This window comes from Palaemon carinicauda, chromosome 42 (assembly GCF_036898095.1).
Source record: "Palaemon carinicauda isolate YSFRI2023 chromosome 42, ASM3689809v2, whole genome shotgun sequence".
Lineage (NCBI taxonomy): Eukaryota > Metazoa > Arthropoda > Malacostraca > Decapoda > Palaemonidae > Palaemon > Palaemon carinicauda.
In genome coordinates this window covers 27,527,295-27,550,302 of record NC_090766.1, presented here as the reverse complement: position 1 = coordinate 27,550,302, position 23,008 = coordinate 27,527,295, and the positions used below count along the sequence as shown (strand labels likewise).

The 23,008-nt window shown below is 41.0% G+C and overlaps 2 protein-coding genes across 5 annotated transcripts in view; both read left to right on the top strand.

Annotated features, from left to right (window-relative positions):
- Positions 1-22,003, top strand: part of LOC137633261 (uncharacterized) — an 85,885-nt gene extending 63,882 nt beyond the window's left edge. Inside the window, exons 3-4 of the mRNA XM_068365467.1 lie at positions 20,427-21,300; positions 21,399-22,003. Coding sequence (XP_068221568.1) covers positions 20,427-21,300; positions 21,399-21,615 — 1,091 coding nt within the window. The 3' untranslated portion in view covers positions 21,616-22,003. The remainder of the gene's footprint in view (positions 1-20,426; positions 21,301-21,398) is intronic.
- LOC137632979 (ras-specific guanine nucleotide-releasing factor RalGPS1-like) overlaps positions 1-23,008 on the top strand; it is a 331,074-nt gene that overhangs the window by 194,174 nt on the left and 113,892 nt on the right. The window lies entirely within an intron of this gene.

Sequence of the window (23,008 nt, the reverse complement as noted above, 5' to 3'; positions counted from 1 at the left end):
GCAACACTGCATTACTTCATGCATGCTTGCATGGGGTTTTAATATCAACATAATATTTACATTACATTCATAACTCATGATTCATTTTTGTTTTGAAGATATTTTTGCCATATTTTTGCGATTTTGTTAAAAATATATTGCAAGAAATACATATATATTTTTTTTTAAGTAATACGAATAACCTCCATTATCATAATGTTTGTGTAGGCATACATGTATATGTTTTACAAATGCAAGTTATGAAAGTAATGAGGTGTTATTATTGTCATTTGTTATTTCATTAATGACATAATATTGTCTTCAGAGTGCCACCTAGCCACCAACAATAAATGCCCCCCCAAAATTTATATTGGCCCTGAAGTGGCCCCCCCACTTTCAGAGTCCTAGAATCGCCACTGTACAGGAGCATGTTGGCTTCGGTCTTTCGACATAGAGGCTTAGATCTTTCCAACAATAAAGATCTCCAAGATCTCCTTAAGTCTTTCGAGACCTCTAAGGAACGTCGTTTGGCAACTCCTGGATGGAACTTAGACGTGGTCATAAGGTTCCTCATGTCAGACAGGTTTGAGCCATTCCATTCAGCCTCCCTGAAGGATCTCACCCTCAAGACACTTTTCCTAGTGTGCTTGGCTTCGGCTAAAAGGGTCAGTGAACTTCATGCCTTCAGTAAGAACATTGGTTTTTTCTACAGAAAAAGCCACTTGTTCACTTCAACTTGGTTTCCTGGCCAAAAAATGAACTGCCTTCTCGTCCTTGGCCTAAATCTTTTGATATTCCTTGCTTATCAGAGATCGTAGGCAACGAACTGGAAAGAGTATTATGTCCTGTTAGAGCTCTTAAGTTCTATTTAACTCGTACTAAGTCATTACGAGGTAAATCTGAGGCATTATGGTGCTCAGTTAAGTAACCATCATTGCCTATGTCAAAGAATGCTTTGTCATATTTTATCAGATTTTTTAATACGAGAAGCTCGTTCTCACTTGAATGAGAAAGACCGATGTTTGCTTAAGGTTAAGACGCACGAAGTTAGAGCTATACAACCTCCGTGGCCTTCAAGCAAAATAAATCTCTGCAAAGTATTATGGACGCGACTCTTTGGAGAAGCAAGTCAGTGTTCGCGTCATTTTACTTAAAAGATGTCCAGACTCTTTACGAGGACTGCTACACACTGGGTCCATTCGTTGCAGCGAGTGCAGTAGTGGGTGAGGGTTCTACCACTACATTACCATAATTCCAATATCCTTTTTAATCTGTCTCTTGAAATGTTTTTTAATATTGTTTTTTGGGATGTACGGAAGGCTAAGAAGCCTTTCGCATCCTTGTTGATTTGGCGGGTGGTCAAAGTCATTTCTTGAGAGCGCCCAGATTAGGGGTTTGATGAGGTCCTGTTAGTATGGGTTGCAACCCTTTATACTTCAGCTCCTGGGAGTCTTTCAGCATCCTAAGAGGATCGCTGGGCTTAGTGAGGAAGACAGACTTACAAGGCAGAGTAATCGTCTAAGTCAACTTCCTTACCAGGTACCTATATATTTTGGTTTTGTTATATTGATAACTGTCAAAAACTCTTAGCTTATACGCTGTAAACTTAATTAACTCTGGTCTCTACCCACCGCCTTGGGTGTGAATCAGCTATTATATATTCACCGGCTAAGTTAAATATTTAAAAATGATATTTTAATTATAAAATAAATTTTTGAATATACTTACCCGGTGAATATATAAATTAAAGGCCCTCCCTTCCTCCCCAATAGAGACGCAGCGGGACGAGAAGAATTGAAGGGTTTGTTTACATGCAAGAGTGGTATCTGGCCGATAGTTGGCGCTGGTGGTCACACCCGCAACCTTCATAGCGATCGCTCGCGAGTTTTTGAGTGTGTTTTCTGTCGAGCCGCTGAGTAGCAGCTATTATATATTCACCGGGTAAGTATATTCAAAAATTTATTTTATAATTAAAATATAATTTTTCACTCGAAAGAACAAAATAATGAGGCTTCTGATATAGAGACTGGCCAGGTTGACTCACCCAGCCATAAACGAGCAGTTCCAGTCGGGGCAAATTACATCTGTCTGTAAATGGCCTCCTTTAGATCTCAACGAACAATCGATTGTAGCAATTAGATCATACAATCAGATTGGAGGATAAATATGAACACTCACACAACGATATGCTGAAACTCCGCCCACTTTGATCTAATCTAACAGATTTGGTCGCTAGTGAATGGGCAGCCTAAAGGTTTGAGGCAATTTAGAAGCTCTTTGGTGTGCAGTCAAAAAGCCTGCTTTACCTATGTCTAAAAATGCCTTATCATATTTCATAAGACTTTTGATTAAAGAAGCTCACACACACTGTGGTGAGACGGACCTTAAGCTCCTGAAAGTTAAGACGCATGAAGTTAGAGCTGTAGCAACTTCTGTAGCTTTTAAACAAAATCGTTCTCTGCAAAGTATAATGGATACAACGTTTTGGAGAAGTAAATCTGTATTCGCATCACATTATTTAAAACTTGTCCAGACTCTTTATGAGGACTGCTACACTTTGGGTCCATTCGTAGCAGCAAATGCAGTAGTAGGTGAAGGATCTACCACTACACTCCCTTAATCCCTAGTACCCTTTTCCCGTCTTGGAACTTGCATATATTTTTACGATTGGAGGAAATTGTTAGACAATCTTCCGCAATCTTTGACTTAGTCAGGTGGTCATTTGTTCCTTGAGAGCGCCCGGAACAAGGGTATTAGTTGAGGTCCTGTTGTCATATAGGTTATTCACTGTTTCACAGCTCCTAGAGTTCTTCAGCCCCCTGGGTGGATCGCTGGTTCTCAAAGGACAACAGACTTAATAATGCAGAGAATCATTGAAGTCGGCTTCCTTAATAGGTATGAATCCTTAAGCTAGTTTTGTTTTCAACTCTTAAGTGAAATTCCATTAATGTTGCTGTCTCTGACCTGCCACCAAGGGTGTCAATCAGCTATTGTTATATAACCAGCGGGTAAGTTTAAATGTTTAAAAAAGGGATTTTGACGAAGGAAAAATCTATTTCTGGGCGAGAGACCTGTGCCGCCCAGTGAAATACTCCTAGAGCACTCTATTTCTAAGGAATATAACTGCTACATATTACCAGAGAAAAAAAGCATAGGAATGCCAGGTTGAACCCAGCTCGCTCACCTATATAAGGTGTCGGTATAAAATACTGGGGCGTGATAATTCACAACCAGAGGTCTCGCACTATTTAGATATCTCCTCTTCAAAATCCCCGCCACAGCGAGGTGCCGTTCAACACTACTACCACTAACCCAACCCACGCCAGTGACGTCACTCCTCATAGCACCCAAGGTTTGGGGCCCATGTTGGGAGGGAAGTCAAGGGAGGGTTCACTGGGCGGCACAGGTCTCTCGCCCAGAAATAGATTTTTCCTTCGTCAAAATCCCTTTTCTGGGCTCCGACCTGTGCCGCGCAGTGAAATAGTACCAGAGAAATGGTCCCAAATCTTGGAACAATACCTGAGGAAGTAAAATAAAATCCAAAATAACAGGTAAGAGGATAGCAAGACATAGTTGATTAAGGTTCACTATGTTCAGGAGGAATCACATTCCCTGCTGCCACTGTAGCAAATATAAGGCTTCCAGAGGTTTTAAGCAGTGGCGTTTAAATACTGTTGGAGACTTCCGGCCTATATATTTAGTAAATCCAGTGAAGTTCATAGTAATTAACTGAGGTAGCTACAGCTCATATATCATGGACGTGAGGGAGTGATGTGGGAATGATTCTAGGTAGCCCGTTAATGAAATGCAGAATCTTCTGTCTGAGTCCTTTCAGGATGATGGTTCTTCACCTTCTCTAATGGGTAAGGGCCCCGAGGACTGAACGGGAGATATGTTTAAGTAGGCTTCCAGAGTGTTTACTGGACATAAAGATGGGTCCTGCGGAAGTGGGACAATCTTCCAGGGGAACCGTCTGTCCTGGGGGTCCTCATTTTCGCTAAAAATCTTTGGCAGGGGAAAGGAGTACTTCCCCTGACGAGAGAAATTCAATATGACCTGGATCTCTAGACAAGGCTGAAAGTTCTGATATTCTGGCGCCAGAAGTCAGGTTCATTAAGAACAAGGATTTCCTAACCAATGGAATATAATGGCAAGTCTCGTTAAGAGTGTCTGAAGCCAACTTAAGTACGTCATTCAGAAACCAGGAAACTGAGCTAGGGTGAGTTGATGGTTTCAATCTGGCGCAGGTTCTCGGGATGGATGAGAAGTTTAAATCTGTAAGGGCAATATTAAAGCCAATTGTAAAACCTTCAAGGCTGACTTAATTTGTGGTAATAGTACAAGTCGCTAAGTCTGATTCAAATAAAATTCTGAAGAAGGTTACTGTCAGATTCATAGTCATCGTCTCAGCCTTTGAGTCCCTTAAAAACTGGCAAGTTTCATAACAGCCGAATCATACTGTCGAAGGGTGGATCCCCTCTTATCTGATTCTAAAAATAACGTATTTGAGGATCAATATCTGCACCTCTTGAGCTGCAAATTTCATAAAGTCCAGAAAGGTAGGGCATTCTGAATTTGAGGAAGCTAACACACAGCGAGTCGTACTGCTTGTGTTAGTATTGGATTGGGGATCTGTCGAGGTGGAGACCCAGTTCCACCAGAAGGGGAAACCCGTTGTGCTTGGGCCAGATGGGGACTACTAGAGCAACTTGGCCTTTGAAAGTCCTGAACTTGTCTAACACTTTCATCGACAGATTTATTGGTGGGGATAGGTAAATTCTCTCCCAAGTGTTCCAGACTAATGATAGTGCGTCTGTGGTGTAAGCCCGAGGATCCGGGCTGGGAGCTACGTAGCACTCCAGTTGTAGTTGGACTTTGTTGCAAACAGATCTATCTGGAGATCCGGAACCTGAGAAAGAATCCAACTGAAGGACATTGGGTCTAGTGACCACTCCGACTCCAGCGGAGTTGTCCTCGAAAGTGCGTCCGCCACTATCTATCTAGAAGAAACCTGATATGTTGGTTTTTGGCTGGAGCCGGTTGCTTAAGGTCAAAAATACCGCCATGGCCTCTAAAACATTGATATGAAGTTGGCGGAATATTGTCGACCATAGGCCCAGGACTTTCGTGTACTGAGAGTATCCCCCCCCCCCCCCCCCGCCTGTTAGGGAGGCGTCTGTGTAAATGACGAGCTTGGGGGTGGATATTGTAAGGAAACGGATTTGCCAGATTTTGACCTTTGTCCATGGTTGAAGTCTTTTCTTCAGAATTGGTTGGAGTCGAGCCCTTTGTCTCGATATTACTCGTTTTCCTGGAGCACCATACTCGGCTTATATCTTCCAGTCTGGCCTTCAGTAGTATATCTGTTACTGAGGCAAACTGGAGGGCACCCAGGATTCTCTCTTGATTTCTTCTGGAAGACAATTTGTCTTTGAGAAAACGTATTGTGTTTTGCTATATCGTTCCTCTTGGCTGTTGGGAGACAGAGTGTGGGAGCATAGAACCCATTGAATCCTAACCATGAAACTTGTCCTCGGGACCAAACGAGATTTCTCGAAGTTGATTTGGAACCAAAACTGTTGTAAGAGATTATCACTCTGTAGTTGCTGTGAGGCAGTTTGCCTAGTTGAAGCCTAGAAACGGACGAAAATGCCTTGCTTTCGGAACATGATAGCAAACGTCTGCAAGATCCATAGGGGAGGTGACGGCCCCACAGAGAGGCAAGGTCCGCACCTGAGAGATGGTCAGCATGTGAAACTTGTCGCATTAAATGTAAGAATTCAGAAGCGACAGGTCTAGGATTACTCTTCGCTATTCTGAGTCTTTCTTTGGCCCGCTGAACAAGTGATCCTGAAATTACAAACGATTTACTTTCTTTATTGCTTCCTTTTGCAATAAATCGTTTTCATATAAGACTAGCTCTTCCGTTGGATGTTGATGAAAACTGGTTGGTGGAGGGGGCCATTCTATCCAACTCCACCCCAGACCTTTGGAAATTATACTGAAAGCCCAAATGTTGAACGTTCAACGGTTCCGGAAGATGTAAAGTCCTACCCCTACCTGAGAACTCCCAATGATTTGCTGCGGATTTACCTCCTCGGCCTCGAGAGTAGCTGTTGCGAAAAGTCCCTCTCGAGCTAGCGCCTCTGGGGCGCTGGTAACCCTGGAAAGCACCCTGAGTTTCAAAGGTGGGCCTAAGGGCTGGGGAAGTAGCATAGGAGGTAGTTGCTACTTGGGACTGAGGAACCAGCACGTATTGCTGTTGGGGTTGACCCTTCGAAGTGAAGGGTTGACTCCCTTGTGCCACCGGGATGGTTTGAACCACCTGTTGGGACTGCCGGTTTGGAAGGAATGGAAAGATCTCAGACTCTTTCTACCTCGAGATTGGTTGCTGGCCGGTTCGAACTTGTGCTTGGGGACTAAGCCCATCGAACCTTGAGGCTCTGATTGACCCTAGCAGCTCCAGACTGGGGCTTTAATGAGCTTGTTAGGCTCATGTCTGATAGTGGCCTCAGACAAGACATGCCTACAGCAACGACGTCTGGCCGCAAAGAAGTCGTAGGAATCAGACAGTAAGGTTTGAAGTAATGACTTCGTCAAGACCTTAAAAGGTGGTTCTTCTTCATACATTAAAGAGGTCTTTTCTGCCATTGTAGCCGAGTTGATATGTCTACTCAGGCGCATACAGGCTTCGAGCTCGAGGCATATCAGAGATTCCGGAAGCCTGGGTAGCCACTCACTGAACTGAATGGGAGCACAGTCAGCGCTTAATTTACTCGATGTGAAGGTCGCCGGGGCGTTAGTCCAGCAATCGTGATCCCCCAGGGACAGGAGGGAGGTCGGATGCATTTCCTTCAGCTGCGGTAACGGCTTGTCCTCGTTTATTGCCTGCTGAGCAAGGTCCGATATCTTAGTGACACACGGAGTAGGGGTTTACTCCTCCACTAGAAACATCGTGTACGGGCTCTTGTGAGGTGTTAACGTAGTGTTAACACACTCCCACTCGTTTAAGGGCCGGACCCAGGTGGACTGAGCCTGCCCCTTTGGGTACATTTTGGTTTCTTTGGGGACCTTGTCAAACCTTACGAGTGTCTCCTCGGTAAGGCATGCGAAACCAGAGAGAGGGAACTGTAGACCCGGCGGGTAGAATCCAAAATCTTCTACAGTCCGGGTGCCAAACCCTTCGATGGTTAACATACCATCTTTGAAGGGAGAGCGCAAGGCCCCCTTCCACGGATTGCTTTCGATGAATTCCGGGAGCTTAGAGGCATCCGGGATGATATATTGTGCTGTTGAGGTAGCCCATAACATATGAGACCCTGTAAGAGGCTATCTGGTTTAGCACTCTCTCTTCCCCCTAATGGGCAATAATTCCATTCAATTGTCAAGTTCACAGAGGCACCAGGAATCTTCCATCCTATAGTTCGTGGTGACTCGGTATGTGACACGAGGTTTGAGCCAGTGAGCTACAGAGGTCCGTAAATTATATATATATGTATATATATGGATAAATATCAGCACAACATCGTGTTCAAATAGAAATAAATTTCTACCTCATCCCTGGGATCGGTCGCCGGCCTCTTCTAATGAAAGGTCAGGTTGAAACTAACCATGCCACGAGAGGCCATGCACCAATCTGGAAAGGGTTGCCGGATCGAAGGAAGCCTCCGGGGTCGTAGGTTTCAGGCCGGGCTCCGCTCTCGACCCAAGAGAAGTCTTAACTGGTTTGGTGATTTGGAAGACCTGTGAGTCTTTGGTAGGGCTGGCAGGTAGCTTTAACCTTAGGGACAACGGGACGTGGCCCGACATCAGCCACGTGCTTCCTTGAAAACCCTAAAAGGAAGAGACACAGGGTCTCTTTGCCCTGACACTCCAGGCAAACCCGCCAACCCAGATCTAAAGAGTCGCCAAGGTAGAAGAGACTGCGAACTCCGAAAGAGGGTATATCGTTACTAATGAACAAGGTAACTCCGTTGGGAATGTAAAATAAATAGATCGAGAATAAATGTTTAAATCGATCAATCACAAAGGAAATAAAATGAAAATCCCAAAATAATATATCCGAAGTTATAATTATAGATAGTAACGACAGGGGCACCTACAGTGTCCCATAGTAGGGTAGTAACCCAAAAAGATCCGGGTGTTCCGAATTCTTAAAATAGACCGGTATGAAACCGGGACAAAAGGCTATGAACAAAATTTCGGACCGGTATAATAACCGGGGAGAAAACTTTCATAAATTAACTGACATTGTCAAAATAATTCCATAAAAGGTGAAGATTATCAATGAAATAATATTGTCATAGCGCGAAATATACTATCCCGTCGGTACTGGGGAAGTATAGAATAACATAAAGATACATAAGTATCCCATAGCAGGTCAGTAACCTAAAGAGATCCAGATGCTCCGAATTCTTGAATTAGACCAATATGAAATCGGGACAAAAGACTATGAACAAAATTCAGATCGCTACAGTAACCGGGGAAAAACTTATCATAAATTAACTGACTTTGTTAAAACAATTCAATAATAAGTTAAGGTTATCAATGAAAAAATATTGTCATAGCGAGAAATATACTATCCCGTTACTACTTGGGAAGTATAGAATAAAATAAAGATACGTGAGTGTCCCATAATAGGTTAGTAACCTAAAAGGATCCGGGTGTTCCGGGTTCTTAAAGTAGACCGATATGAAACCGGGACAAAAGGCTATGAACAACTCTAGGACCGGTTTAGTAACCGGGGAAAAACTTATAAATAAACTGACATTGTTAAAACAATCCCGTAATAAGTTAAGGTTATCAATGAAATAATATTGTCATAGCTTGAAATACACTATCCCGTCGCTACTTGGGAAGTATAGAATAAAATACAGATACGTGAGTATCCCATAATAGGTTAATAACCTAAAAAGATCCGGGTGTTCCGGATTCTTAAAATAGACCGATATGAAATCGGGACAAAAGGCTATGAACAAAATTTCGAACCGGTATAGTAACCGGGGAAAAAATTATAAAAATTAACAGACATTGTTGAAACAATTCCGTAATAAGTTAAGATTATCAATGAAATAATATTGTCATAGCGAGGAATATACCATCCCGTCATTACCAGGGAGGTATAAAATAAAAAGGGATGAAAAAGGATGCAAAAAACAGTGATGAATAAATATAATCAAAACTAGTTCCGGGGCCGGGGAACAGGGAAGGTAAAGTAAACTTAAAGTAACTTAAAGTAACTTAAAGTAAACTTAAAGTAACCGAAGATACATCCTTAAAATACATAAATAGAAAACTCCAATTATGATCTAAAACTAATGTAATTGAATAGAGCTCCCGGAGGGAGGATATTAATCAAAACTGTGTCAGTGTCAACAGATCTTATATTTAAGAGCCCGAAGGCTCCGATGTCTGATGACGATGGGTACCACGGGAGAGCGCGGGGGGAGCCAATGGAACCCCCACTACCCAACCGGAGGTACCGGGACGAAGGTAATGATTCATGTAGAATATAATATAATGATATGGGATATTAATAAGTCCTATGCGGACGCTAATAGCAGGAGGTACCGTAGGTGGGGACACTCCTAATATAAGTGCTCATTCTTACAACCATAGCTAAAAGCAAAATTTACACCAAGGTGCAGTCATACCGACTAATCACGTGTGATAGTCCCCGGTGGTCCCGGCCCTCCCCCTCCCCCGACCGATGGCCAATCGGGGCGACGGGAGGGGAGGAGACGAAACCGCCCGGTATGAATGAATGAGACTAAGTCACACCCCGTGGGTACACTCAGTCCTCAATATGTCGGAACGTTGAGGGAAGACTGAGGAACAAGCATACTTGACCCGTATGTCATAACCAACAACCATCGAGTGAGAGGATGGGTGTACACTGGAGGAGGGGGGGATGGAATAGCCTCCCCAACCTGTGGGGAGGGGGTTATGGTACCGGGGAATCACCAGTGCGTAGTGGTAGACAGGGCTACCAACTGGAGATCCCCTCAACATGACATGAAAATCCCAAAAATATGATCATAACGGAGTAAAGCAATAAATATAATATCAATGCACAAATACATAAAAATAATTAATGAATTAAAAGCGAAATCACGTAAGTAAGGTTAGGCATGCAGAAATAATATGGCGAGAGAGGGACTCGGGCGAGTGGAAAGGGAGGAGCATGACGCCATCAGCAGATGGAAATCAGGGGTACCAACCTAGTTACTGAAGCGGTAGATCGAACAGTAAAAACAACAAAATACGCGAGAGTCCCACTCGAACCAAATGTAAAACTAGGTGGAGCGTAATAAAACTAAAAGGTTTAATAATAATAAATGAGATGGTCGTCTTCCTAGAACTAGCGAAACGATCTCAAAGGTGACGCAATCCACCACATGCACGAATGCAGGCATACCAACATAACCTACTCCTTGATGAAACGCTAACACTGATATCATAGGATAACTTAAAATTAATGCTAGACGAAACCATAAAGATGGTGTACTATATAAATGTAAGGAAAAAACTCCTAAAAGTTCGAACAAATATTAATGACGGACGAACTAACGAGAAAAAGGGCAGAGCCGAAACATGAACGGTAAGAACGGGGACGCCGTTCATATATAAACACTTCTCAATAATAAAAACAGAGGTTACACTGCCCAATCTCGCTAAAACTCATGGATAAAGTACTTAACTTCGATGGGGTATCATGGGAATCGGCCACCGATTATAAAATAATGATAAATCCAAGGGTAAACACAAGAAAAAAAACATGTTGGACTTAATAACAACAAGTGCTATAAAGGAGTGACGTCACTGGCGTGGGTTGGGTTAGTGGTAGTAGTGTTGAACGGCACCTCGCTGTGGCGGGGATTTTGAAGAGGAGATATCTAAATAGTGCGAGACCTCTGGTTGTGAATTATCACGCCCCAGTATTTTATACCGACACCTTATATAGGTGAGCGAGCTGGGTTCAACCTGGCATTCCTATGCTTTTTTTCTCTGGTAATATGTAGCAGTTATATTCCTTAGAAATAGAGTGCTCTAGGAGTATTTCACTGCGCGGCACAGGTCGGAGCCCAGAAATGATATTTTCATAATAAAATAAATTTTTGAACATACTTACCCGCTGGTTATATAACTTAAAATCCCACCCTCTTCTCCCCTAGAGACCTATGGGCATGGAAAATCTGATACTGGGAGGAATAGTTCGGCCTAGCTCAGTGGTGGCGCTAGTGTATACCTGGCATATCGATGCGATTGCGGCGAGTTTTGAATTTCTGCCGGACAGAAGAATAAAGCTATTGTTATATAACCAGTGGGTAAGTATGTTCAAAAATTTATTTTATGAAAATATCATTTCATTAATTCCTGCATAAAATGCTCCTAGAGGAGTGTCTCCTGGTAGATGAAGACATGCTCACATTCGCAAGATAGGCACTCGCGGCTTTTAAGCGATGTACTGGGGGAAAATTATAATACCCTGAACCTGAAAAAATTTGTGCAGAGTATTGGTTTATATCACAAGCTTTGATTAATTTCTTTAATCCTCTTGATCCCTTCTTATTTCGCATTTAGATATTATTGTATGAAAGTTGTTTGATTGGTTTTAAAAGTTAAAATGATACCAAATGTTCTGAGAGTACAGGTATGGTTGATTAATTTGTATTATACAGTGCTGAATGACCTTGACCTTTGATGCCTCAGTGCTTGGCTTAAGGCCTAAATTTTATATTCAATTCAACAAGAGATTTGATAGCAAGATGGAAGAAAGAAGCAGGAACAAAGATATGGTAAAAGCATACAAAGCAAGTGCAACTAAGAGTCGCATTAATGCTGCAAAGGCCCTTGCGTAATGCCTACAGTGCACTGCATAAGGTGCACTGATGGCACTATGGCCCTATAGGGACATAGGATTGTATTCACTAGCAATTACAAGGTTTTAGACGCTAAAAAGATTTTTAGTGTTCTTAAGCTGCCTGTAAGGGTTTACTCTATGTTGAAAATGTGACACCATATGCAGCTCTAGTTAGTATAAATACTTCATTCAGAGCTATGATCCTGTAATACCAGTTTAAGTGCAGCACTAAATTAGTCAAATTATGGCAAAACTTTAGTAGTCAGATCGTGTGCCTTTCTTCTGAATACAGAAATCTTTTAGCAGTATTTGGTCAAATGCATGATTGCTAAAGCAGTTTACAGATGATTTAACTGTTAATTCCTACTGTCATTTTTGCCTTGCTGATTGTTAAATTATATTATTATTATTATTATTATTATTACTTACTAAGCTACAACCCTAGTTGGAAAAGCAGTATGCTATAAGCCCAGGGGCTCCAACAGGGAAAATAGCTCAGTGCGGAAAGGAAAAAAGGAAAATAAAATATTCTAAGAAGAGTAACAACAATAAATATCTCCTATATAAACTATAAAAACTTTAACAAAACAAGAGGAAGAGAAATAAGATAGGAGAGTGTGCTCGAGTGTACCCTCAAGCAAGAGAACTCTAACCCAAGACAGTGAAAGGCCATGGTACAGAGGCTATGGCACTACCCAAGACTAGAGAACAGTGGTTTGATTTTGGAGTGTCCTTCTCCTAGAAGAGCTGCTTACCATAGCTAAAGAGTCTCTTCTACCCTTACCAAGAGGAAAGTGGCACTGAACAATTACAGTGCAGTAACCCCTTGGGTGATGAAGAATTGTTTGGTAATCTGTGTTGTCAGGTGTATGAGGATAGAGGAGAATATGTAAAGAATATGCCAGACTATTCAGTGTGTATGTAGGCAAAGGGAAAATGAACCGTAACCAGAGAGGAGGATCCAATGTAGTACTGTCTGGCCAGTCAAAAGACCCCATAACTCTCTAGCGGTAGTATCTCAACGGGTGGCTGGTGCCCTGGCCAACCTACTACCAATAAATTATACACCTGTTCTTCTTTGAACATGCATTGACACTACCTGATTAAATCTGAAACTACAGTGTATTCAGGTCTCACTTTTTCCAATACCTTGAATCCATTTCCTTTCATCGTTTACCAGCAGATTTATTTCTTTAAGGTAAGATGTACTAGTCACTTTCTTTCCTGTCTCACAAATTTTGAATTATATTTGTTGGACTTTGAGCTTTTATTGTTGGAGACTTTAAGGCAATTAACTGTTGGCCGTGATATAAAGGTTTGCAAGTAAAATTCCAAGCTATGTATGGCTTGATCATTACCATAAAAAATTATGTATTCATTTTAGTTTTGTTAACAATATTGCATAGGCTTCCCTCCCATTTGTAGGGATGTTCTTAAGAGTCTCTTGTTTTCTTAACCACCTTATTTCCTCTGTCAAGTAACTCCAATCGGCATCCTGTATTGATGTTGGCGATTTAACATTTTTATTTCCTATTCCTTTACAGTACCTTCCACCCCTTTGTCTATCAGCTCCTATCTTGATAGAATATAGGATTGAGAATTCCATTATTTAATAATTTTTTCCTAAATCAGAGCTGGATAGTGCTTTGATGATAGAGGTGGGACAAATTAACAAAATTATAATGAACATTAAAATAGAGAATGTAGCTTATGTTCTCGGCATACTTTATAGATGCACTTATTTTGAGAAGGTTACAATATAGAATTACCAAAGTGCCTGAGTCAGAGGGGATATATTAGGAGACGAAGGAGTATGTAAGAAGTGACTACAGTGATACCTCGGTTGTCGAACGACTCTAAATTCGAACAAATCGGAGTTCGACCAAAAAATTTGAGTAATTTTTGCTGCAGTGTTCGAACAAAAAATCGGAACTCGAACAGCCGAACGAGTGGCCGAGTGAGATGAGCGGCCATCTCGGCTACTCTCGCTTGGTCGGGTAGCATCATTTCAAGAGAGAGCGTCAGTCCGACAACACGTGTTGAGAATTTATTGTGATTTAGTGCGTTTTATTGTCTTTTTGCTGATAATAATGGTTCCCAAGAAAGTTAGTGATAAGGGGAAGGATAAGAGGAAAACAGTGAGAACAACGATCGAGTTGAAGAAGGAAATTATTGCGAAATACGAGAATGGTGTACGAGTGTCTGATCTAGCCTTACAGTATGGCATGGCGAAGTCGACCATTTCGACCTTTTTGAAAAATAAGGAAGTGATAAAGAAAGCTAATGTTGCACAGGGAGTGACAGCAATTAGTAAGCAAAGGCCACAAGTAATTGAGGAAATGGAAAAATTGCTCCTTATATTTATTAAAGAAAAGCAGTTGGCCGGGAAAAGTATAAGTGAAGCTTTCATTTGCGAGGAAGCTCTTCATATTTATGAAGAATTGGTGAAGAAAAGTGCCAGTACTAGTGAAAGTGATTCGTCATTTACTTTTAAAGCAAGCAGGGGCTGGTTCGAGAAATTCCGGAACAGAACTGGTATTCACCGTGTGACTAGGCATGGGGAGGCAGCCAGTTCGGATCAGGCGGCAGCTGAAAAATACGTTGGCGAATTCAACCGTTACATTTAGGAACAAAATTTGATCCCGCAGCAAGTCTTCAATTGCGATGAGACCGGGTTATTTTGGAAGAAAATGCCGGCCAATACCTACATTAATGATAATGTTATGTCTCACTTTAGAAGAATAGTGCAGAAGAGAAAGAAGCAGCTGACAATTGACATGTTTTTCATAAAAGAAAAGAGAGCTGCTACATCCCAGCCTGATTCCCCTCCAAAGAAGAGAAACAGAAGAGAAAAAACCCCTGAAGGAGATTTGCCCGACCTTTTACTGCAGAGAGAAAAAAACCCTGTAGGAGAACTACCCAGCCACATCATGGAAGGGGACTCTCCTTCCAAGCAATAACCTCCCCCTTCCATCCTCTCCAAATCCATTCCTGTATCCCATCGAACCGCTGCTCAAAGGTATGTACAGTAAATGGTTTAAAATTGTTTTATATAGTTTTCCGACCAATTTCGTACACATTTGAATAATTATTGTTGTTTAGGTACACGTTTTATTAATATTTTGGGCATTTTGGAGTGCGTAGGAACGTATAAAAATAAATACCATTATTTCTTATGGGAAAAAAGGTTTCGGTACTCGAACAAATCGGAGGTCGAACACTGATCCCGAACGGATTATGGTCGAGTACCGAGGTATCACTGTACAGTACATGGTTTTTAGGGTATGATGGAAAGGTATGGCTTTGGAGAGAGAAACCAAATTGAAGCAGTAGTACTGTACTAGGATTCTGCTATAAAATCAAAGGGGCTAAATGCAGTGTTCAAGATATTCTGAGAGAAGTGGACTGCACATCTAAGTGAAGTGGCTATACTGTACCATGGGTTGCTCTTTTATACCTGGTGACTCTTTCTCAAAGGAGCATAAAAGTGCATTTATTAGTTACTCTGGAGAATGTGGCTTCCAATGGGAAGCTTGTAAGAAGTCCATTCAGATTAAAGAATTTTCTTCGAATTTTCTTCACAGTTTAATTCTCAAAAGCAGACTGATCACAATAATTTTTTTTGTTAAAGATATGTTTAAGTTAAACATTTTAGCAATCATGGTCAAAGGCACTGGCATTAAGTATGCACTATTTGAAATTTGGGGTCAAAAGTGTGTAAATCCATTTAATCTCACTTATACACACACAGTTTGTGTTTTGCACGGGGAAACACTGACCTTGGGGCTGGGGAGACAATATTTATTTAGAATTTAATGTTATGGATTTGCTGTTCTAGCCTTTAACAGGAAAATCGTTGTAGAGTACAGGGCACCATAACCCTAAAACAATAACAACTCATAAAAGTTTCAAGGCTTGCTGTATGGGAATCAAAGTTATTTTCTGTTCAAGAGCAATTAGTTACAAAGTTAAGAGGCATCACCACAATATTCTTTACCATAACACAACACAGATACTGTTGCCAAACTAATAACATACTAGAAAGGAAGGTTATTGTTATGACATTAAAAGACTTGGCTGCTGCTACCCAAGCTTTATTCAACTTAAACTTCAGTAGATTATTCCCTGAAACAACCATGAACATAATTAGCAGACCCCATAATAAATGTAATACAAACTATGTTAGATCCTCAAAGTAAAACTAATTAAACCAAATAGATACAAATGGAATAAACAAAAGGAAATACAAAAGAAACAGAGAATTACTTGATAAGTTGCTTTGACTGTCCTTCCATCAGGTAAGTAAACAAAGTATGAAAAGATCACCAGACAAAAGGTTCAGAGTGAGGTATGAAAGAGCAAAAGGACAAAACAATATTATAACATTCTTCCCCTCTAGATATAAAATTGGTTACATCACTTCATAAGTAATCAATCCCACCCATATCGGTTCGGAGCCCTTGACACCCGGGTTGATCTACGTACTGGAGGTGATGCAGCCTCTGTTCTAATTTCAGCTTCTGGGGGAAGTCCCATACCTTCTGGAAACTCTTGATGGGTTGTCTTGGGTGACACTGGAGATTGAGATGGTATGGCCTCTGGTGACAATGAAACAGAAGGTAGTTCTTGATTTTCAGAAACAGAGTTATCCCTAGGGCATGGGGCCAAGTCACGTAAGGAAACCGTTGACTCTCGTCCGCTGGGATGTCTAATGTTAGCATATGTTGGGTTAGCAGATAATAGTTCAACTTCATCCACTAGGGGTTCATTTTTGCTTGTTCTGACAAACTTCCTCAATAATACCGGTCCTGACGACATAAGCCACGAAGGCAGAGAGCTCCCCGAGGATGAGTGGCGCGGAAATCCAAAAAAGCGTTCATGGGGTGTGACATTAGTTGCTGTCGACAGAAGGGATCTAAGTGAATGTATCACATCAGTGAGTACTAATTCCCAGTGCTGATCGGGAAGATTTCGAGACCTGAGTGCCAGCTGGATTGCCTTCCATACAGTACCATTGAGCCGCTCCACTTGCCCATTGCCGATTGGATGAAAAGGGGTAGTTCGACTTGTTGCAACTCCCTTCTGTGTGAGATAGGTTTTGAGCTCCCTGGACATGATTGAGGTTCCTTGATCCAAATGTATATACTGAGGCATCCCACACAGGCTGAATATTTGTTTTAAGCACTTAATCACTGTAGTTGTGTTCATGTTAGGACACGGAAAAGCGAAAGGAAAACGTGAATATTCATCAACCACAATAAGTAGATATGGGTTGCGCGAGGCCGTCGGAACTGGTCCTTTAAAGTCAATGCTTCATCTCTCCATTGGTTGTGTCGCCTTGATGAGTGTTCCTTCTTGGAATTTGTAGAATCTTGGTTTCAATTCTGCACATATCCAGCAAGAAGCACAGACCTTCTTAACGTCCTCAGTGGAAAAGGGAAGATTTTTCGATCTCACAAAGTGCAACAAGCGAGTCACTCCTGGATGGCACAGATTCCCATGTAGTTCAGTGAGGGTAGATGACGTAGAAACCACGGAACCGCAAAAAGCTCGGGTGAAGGCATCAGGAACCACATTCTCTTTACCGGGGCGATAATGTACTGTATAACTGAAGGCTGCGAGTTCCATCCGCCATTCCTGGATCTTATTATTCTTAACTTTAGTGCGTTTCCTGTTATCAAACATGAAGGCCACAGAACGTTGGTCTGTAACGAGATCAAAGTGTTGTCTAGCAAGAAAATGACTCCACTTACGTACAGCCTCCACGATAGCCATGGCTTCCTTCTCTACGATGTGATAGTGAATTTCACTTCCTTGTAAAGTCCTAGACATGAAGGCCACGGGCCTGCCATTCTGGTTGAGTACTGCTGAGACTGCTACTTCCGAGGCATCACATTCAACCTCAAAAGGCAAATTTTCATCCACAGAGTGTAGCGTTGCTCCTTCAAGTTCATGTTTGAGTAGTTCGAAAGCCTGCAAAGCTTCTTCATCTAAAGGAAATTTCTTTACTCTTGCTAGTGGTTGAATCTTAGCAGAAAAATTCTGTATCCATTTAACGTAATAAGCAAACATACCCATTGCCCTCTTTAAAGATCCTTGACTAGTGGGAGGTGGTAGTTCTTGTAGAGGTCGGAGTCTTTCCATGTCAGGCTTTATTACACCATTCCCCACACAGTAGCCAAGAATATTAATGGTACGCACAGATTTAATAGTTTTAGTAGCATTGAGAGTTAGGTTCCTCTTGTTGATGACATCAAGAAAGCGCTGCACGTTCTGATCATGTTGTTCTTGAGTGTGTCCAGCAATAGTGATATTGTCCAAATATGGGAAAGCACCTTGTAAGTTTTCTTCTTTCACCAACTTATCCATAGTTCGTTGGAAGGCTGCAACTCCATTGGTAACTCCGAAAGGTACTCTACAGAACTGGTACAGGCGTCCGTTGGCTTCAAAAGCTGTATACTTCTTGTCTGCTTCCTTTAGTGGGACTTGGTGGTAAGCGCTTTTCAAGTCAAAAGTCGAAAATACGCAATATGTTGCGAGTTCATTAACCATGGTGTCAATCCTTGGTAATGGATAAGCATCCAGTTCTGTAAACAGATTTATAGTTTGCGAATAATCAACACACATCCTTTTCTTATGCCGATTAAAGGAATCCTTAACCACCACAACTTGAGCTCTCCATGGTGATATGCTATCCTCATTAACACACTCAGCCAAGAGACGACTAGTCTCCGCTTCAATGAATTCTTTGTCATCTTTACAGTAATGTCTTGATTTAGTGACAATAGGCTTACAATTAGGTAACAAATGCTGGAAGATAGAAGGTTCATCCACAGCCGCGGCTGCCAACAAACAGTAGGGGTTAGCACCAGATAAGTTGAGCGCTGGTTTCGGCCCACCGTATTCAATAGTCGCTTTCTGATGCTGCTCTTGGAAGTCCTGACCAAGTAATACTCCTGAACATAAATCCTTCATTACTGCTAGACGCGTGGATGGATAAGTTTCTCCATTAAGATGAAGAGTCAAGTCTACATTGGCATAACCTGGAGAGTTTGTATGCAAAGATTTCTGTGCTAAAGCGACGTCTTTATCAGTGGGATGTATTGGTAGCTTTAATTCCCACGCTACCTCTTCATCTATATAACTGTCATCGCTGCACAAGTCGACAAGGGCTGTCAACTTCCGTCCTTTAATTGTTGTTGAGGTAGCTGCCCGATAGAGGCTCTGAGGAAAAGAGGTACCAGCATTAGCTGCAAGAACAGATGACTGTGAGGGATCAAATACTGTAGCTGTTGTAGATTTACCTCCATATGTAGATTTAGACAGGCATGCTTTTGCAAAGTGCCCCTTCTTGCCACATTTATTGCAAATAGAATCCCGAGCTGGACAGTGTGCACGAATATGATAGGGACCTCCACAAAAAAAGCACTTTCTCTTCATGGACAGAGTAGTCGCTAATACTTGAGTTCCAGCAGTTACCTCACAGCTCTCAGACGTTGGTCCACTCTTCACATGATCATCTGTGATAAGTGCATGATCCGATGTAACCACAGCAGCAGTATGCCCAACATGAGGAAGCATGTGACTGTAAAAACTAGCATTACGTTGGGCTAGGTCTAAAGAGTAAGCCTGGTCATAAGCTGCCTGTAAGTCTAGAGTTTTATTTTCAAGAAGACGTTGCCGAATCACAGGTGAGGCCAGGCCATTTATAAAAGCATCCCTGATCAACTCCTCTCTGTATTGTTCTGCACTAACTGGCTTAAATTTACAGTCCTTACCTAATTTATGCAATTCTCTCAGAAACTCATCCAAAGTTTCCCCTGCCTTTTGTTGGCGAGTAGCAAGTAAATGTCTGGCGAATATTTCATTAGGTGCCTTAACATATAACTTTTCCAACGTAGAAATGGCAGTATCATAATCCACACACTCCTCAATGTATTCATACACATTATGACTGACATAGTTCACGAGTGTCCTTAATTTATTTGGTGCATTTTCACCACATTCTTGAATAAAGTTGGAAAACGTCTTGTGCCAATGCCGCCATTCCTTTGCTGCAAAAGGAAGGCTAGGGTCCAGATCCAAACGGGCAGGCTTCAATAGTTTCTCCATAGCTTAAGTTGAATAAATTGTTATGACATTAAAAGACTTGGCTGCTGCTACCCAAGCTTTATTCAACTTAAACTTCAGTAGATTATTCCCTGAAAAAATCATGAACATAATTAGCAGACCCCATAATAAATGTAATACAAACTATGTTAGATCCTCAAAGTAAAACTAATTAAACCAAATAGATACAAATGGAATAAACAAAAGGAAATACAAAAGAAACAGAGAATTACTTGATAAGTTGCTTTGACTGTCCCTCCATCAGGTAAGTAAACAAAGTATGAAAAGATCACCAGACTAAAGGTTCAGAGTGAGGTATGAAAGACCAAAAGGACGAAACAATATTATAACAGTTATAAAGGGAAGAGAGAGAATTTTTTCATATAAGAGGTTTGAAAGCTATAGGGAAGCATGGTGAACACCAAGTATTAAAACAAATAATTTTATTATTATTAATATTCTGTTGTTATTTCAGGTGCTGGATCAGGATTTGGGAAATTTAGGTTGACTGGACCTGTTGATTTCATTCAGTCTCATTTAAGGTTGGCACGAAATGAGCCTTATAGTGTTCCATCAACTAGGGAAAGGTATTCAAGGCTGCCGCATGACCAAAATACTCCTGGGTATGCTGCAAATTTATTTCCGAGTGCAATGGTAAATGCAGCTATTCGCAATGCAGTAAATTTGTCAATATCAACTTCAAATGCTGGAAATTTTAGTACCAATAGCTTGACAAGTAAGAAGAGTGTGTGTACTAATCCACAACTAACAGTTGGGGCTAATGCTACTGTTCAAACTCCATTAGAAATAAATGCTGTCTTACATGAAAATGTTAATAATCCATGTGATTTAATAACTAAAAACCCAGGCAATAGAAGTAATATAGTTTCCATAGTTAATGTGACGCCGGATTTGACGAGAGGGGCAGCTACTTCAACAGATGTAGGAAATTCTGATAGTGCACTTACAGAGGCAACTGGTAATGCTAGTGCTAATACATGCACTGATTACTGTGAAGAAGATAATCGCAGCACTCAATGTGCTTATGCATTGAATGGTTCTAATGCTCCTGCAGCTAACAGTCATGTTAATGGAACTGAAGTTCCCCAAAATCCTGGAACCACCACCACCTTTGCTTCAGAAGCATCTGCTCTTCCGGACATTATAAGGTTTGTCAGTTCGTCAAGTGAATGTAAAAAGAATAATGCAACAGAAACTACTGATTTGATGGGAGACATGGCTTTAGGGACTTCTGGAGGAGAGAGTAACATGGTTAATCCAACAGCAACTACAAATATGATAGGAGGATCATCATCGACGACTCCTGGGGGCCCTAATCTTCAGTCGCGGTAAGCGAGACTTTTTTTTTTTTTCTCTCAATCTAGTTCTGTAAATTTTCTTACTGTTTTAAATATACTATTAATTATTGGATCTAATTCTGTTACAGATCAGTTACAGGAAACCAGCAGCAGAGTTTCCAACAACAGAATTCGCGTCTTTGTCGTTGTGTGCTTTGTGGGTATGTAACGAGCGATATGAATATTTTGATGGACCACATAGATTCTCATTTTCCTGTGAGGACATACTTTTGCATCCATTGCACTGGTCTGTTTAGTGGACAACAAGAACTCCAGGAGCATAATTGCCCATTTAAGCACAGATAATTTTTCAACAAGGAAATTTTTTTCCCAAAGTGTTATCTAGTTAATGTAGCTGGCTATATCAACTAAATGCTTTCCCATGTATTGTTTTCATATATATATTACCAGTCAATGTAACTACCTAGTTATTGTGTGTATAGTAAATACACATTATTTTTTTTTAGATTAACTTACCTATTTGGGACTTGTATTTTTAGGAAAAAATAGAAATCTTAATTTTTAAATTACTGATAACTATTCATTGGAAAGGCAGTTTTTAAGGATTTAGGAATAATTCACATTTAAATTCTTTTTAGAATAGTAGTTGTAATTATGTTAAACTCCTTATCAGGATTTGTTCTTTTAATTCTAATCTTGTAAAACTACTTGGTATTAAAAAGTAGTTCTCTACTGTATAGTTTGAATTTCATTCCTTCCATTAATATTAGATTATGATGAATAGTATATATTAGTTCCTACATGAATGAAAACCTTTGTTTTTTAATAGGTGTATACTTTCCGCAAACGTTGATACAGCTGTTAGATCTTAGTGAGGTAGCCACCACTGAGCTCCCACTTGGTTCTTAGCTACCAAATAGTACAAACACTCTGCGAATGAAGCCTGCAACTAGCTGTTATAATCTTTTTATTTTTTAATTTAGATAAATTTTTTGGTAGATCGTGTGCGAGGAATATTATGAAGGAAAGATGTGCATCTTTTTTTTCCTGATAACTGTAGCTGTGTGACAGGTTTCCGTGCAAACCTACCAATTTCTACATTCTTTCCTATTGGACAGGATTCCCCTTTGGTTATTTCTTCGTTTGTTGGGCTTTGTGATGACAACATAATCCAAGAGAAGTTGGCAACCTTTTAGACATCGATGTGTTCCATCAGCAGATTAAGGTTTACTGTTATGTGTTGGGGAAAGGGTGCTGCCTTTCTTCTAACTTCAGTGTCTTCCTGACCTTAGAAATGCACCAAGGATGAATCCCATGGTTGTTCAGTCTCTTCTCATGAATGCACCCTCATCAGCCTAGCCTATAGGACCAGGTAGAAGGTGAATGTAAGGTTCTTTCTTCTCTGCCACATAATAGGAGTTGAAACTACTCATGCTGATTGTTGTCCCTTAACGAGAAGCAAATTGTCCCTTAACGGGAAGCAACATTGGTATGCACTGCTTTTGCACCTGTGTTAGGTCTTGTACCAAATGCAGGGCCCTCGACTGAGCCTGTTCTTTCGCTTGAAGAAAACGGCATTTTATGTTGACATATGACCCATCAATATAGCTATGATAGATCTCCCTGAGTATGCGAGGATAGTATGTATTCAGAGGAAAGGTACTTGCCAAGTTCTTACCCGTCAATCTATTCCATACTTGTCTTTTGTATCATAGGATGAGACTCAGGAGGGGCCTTG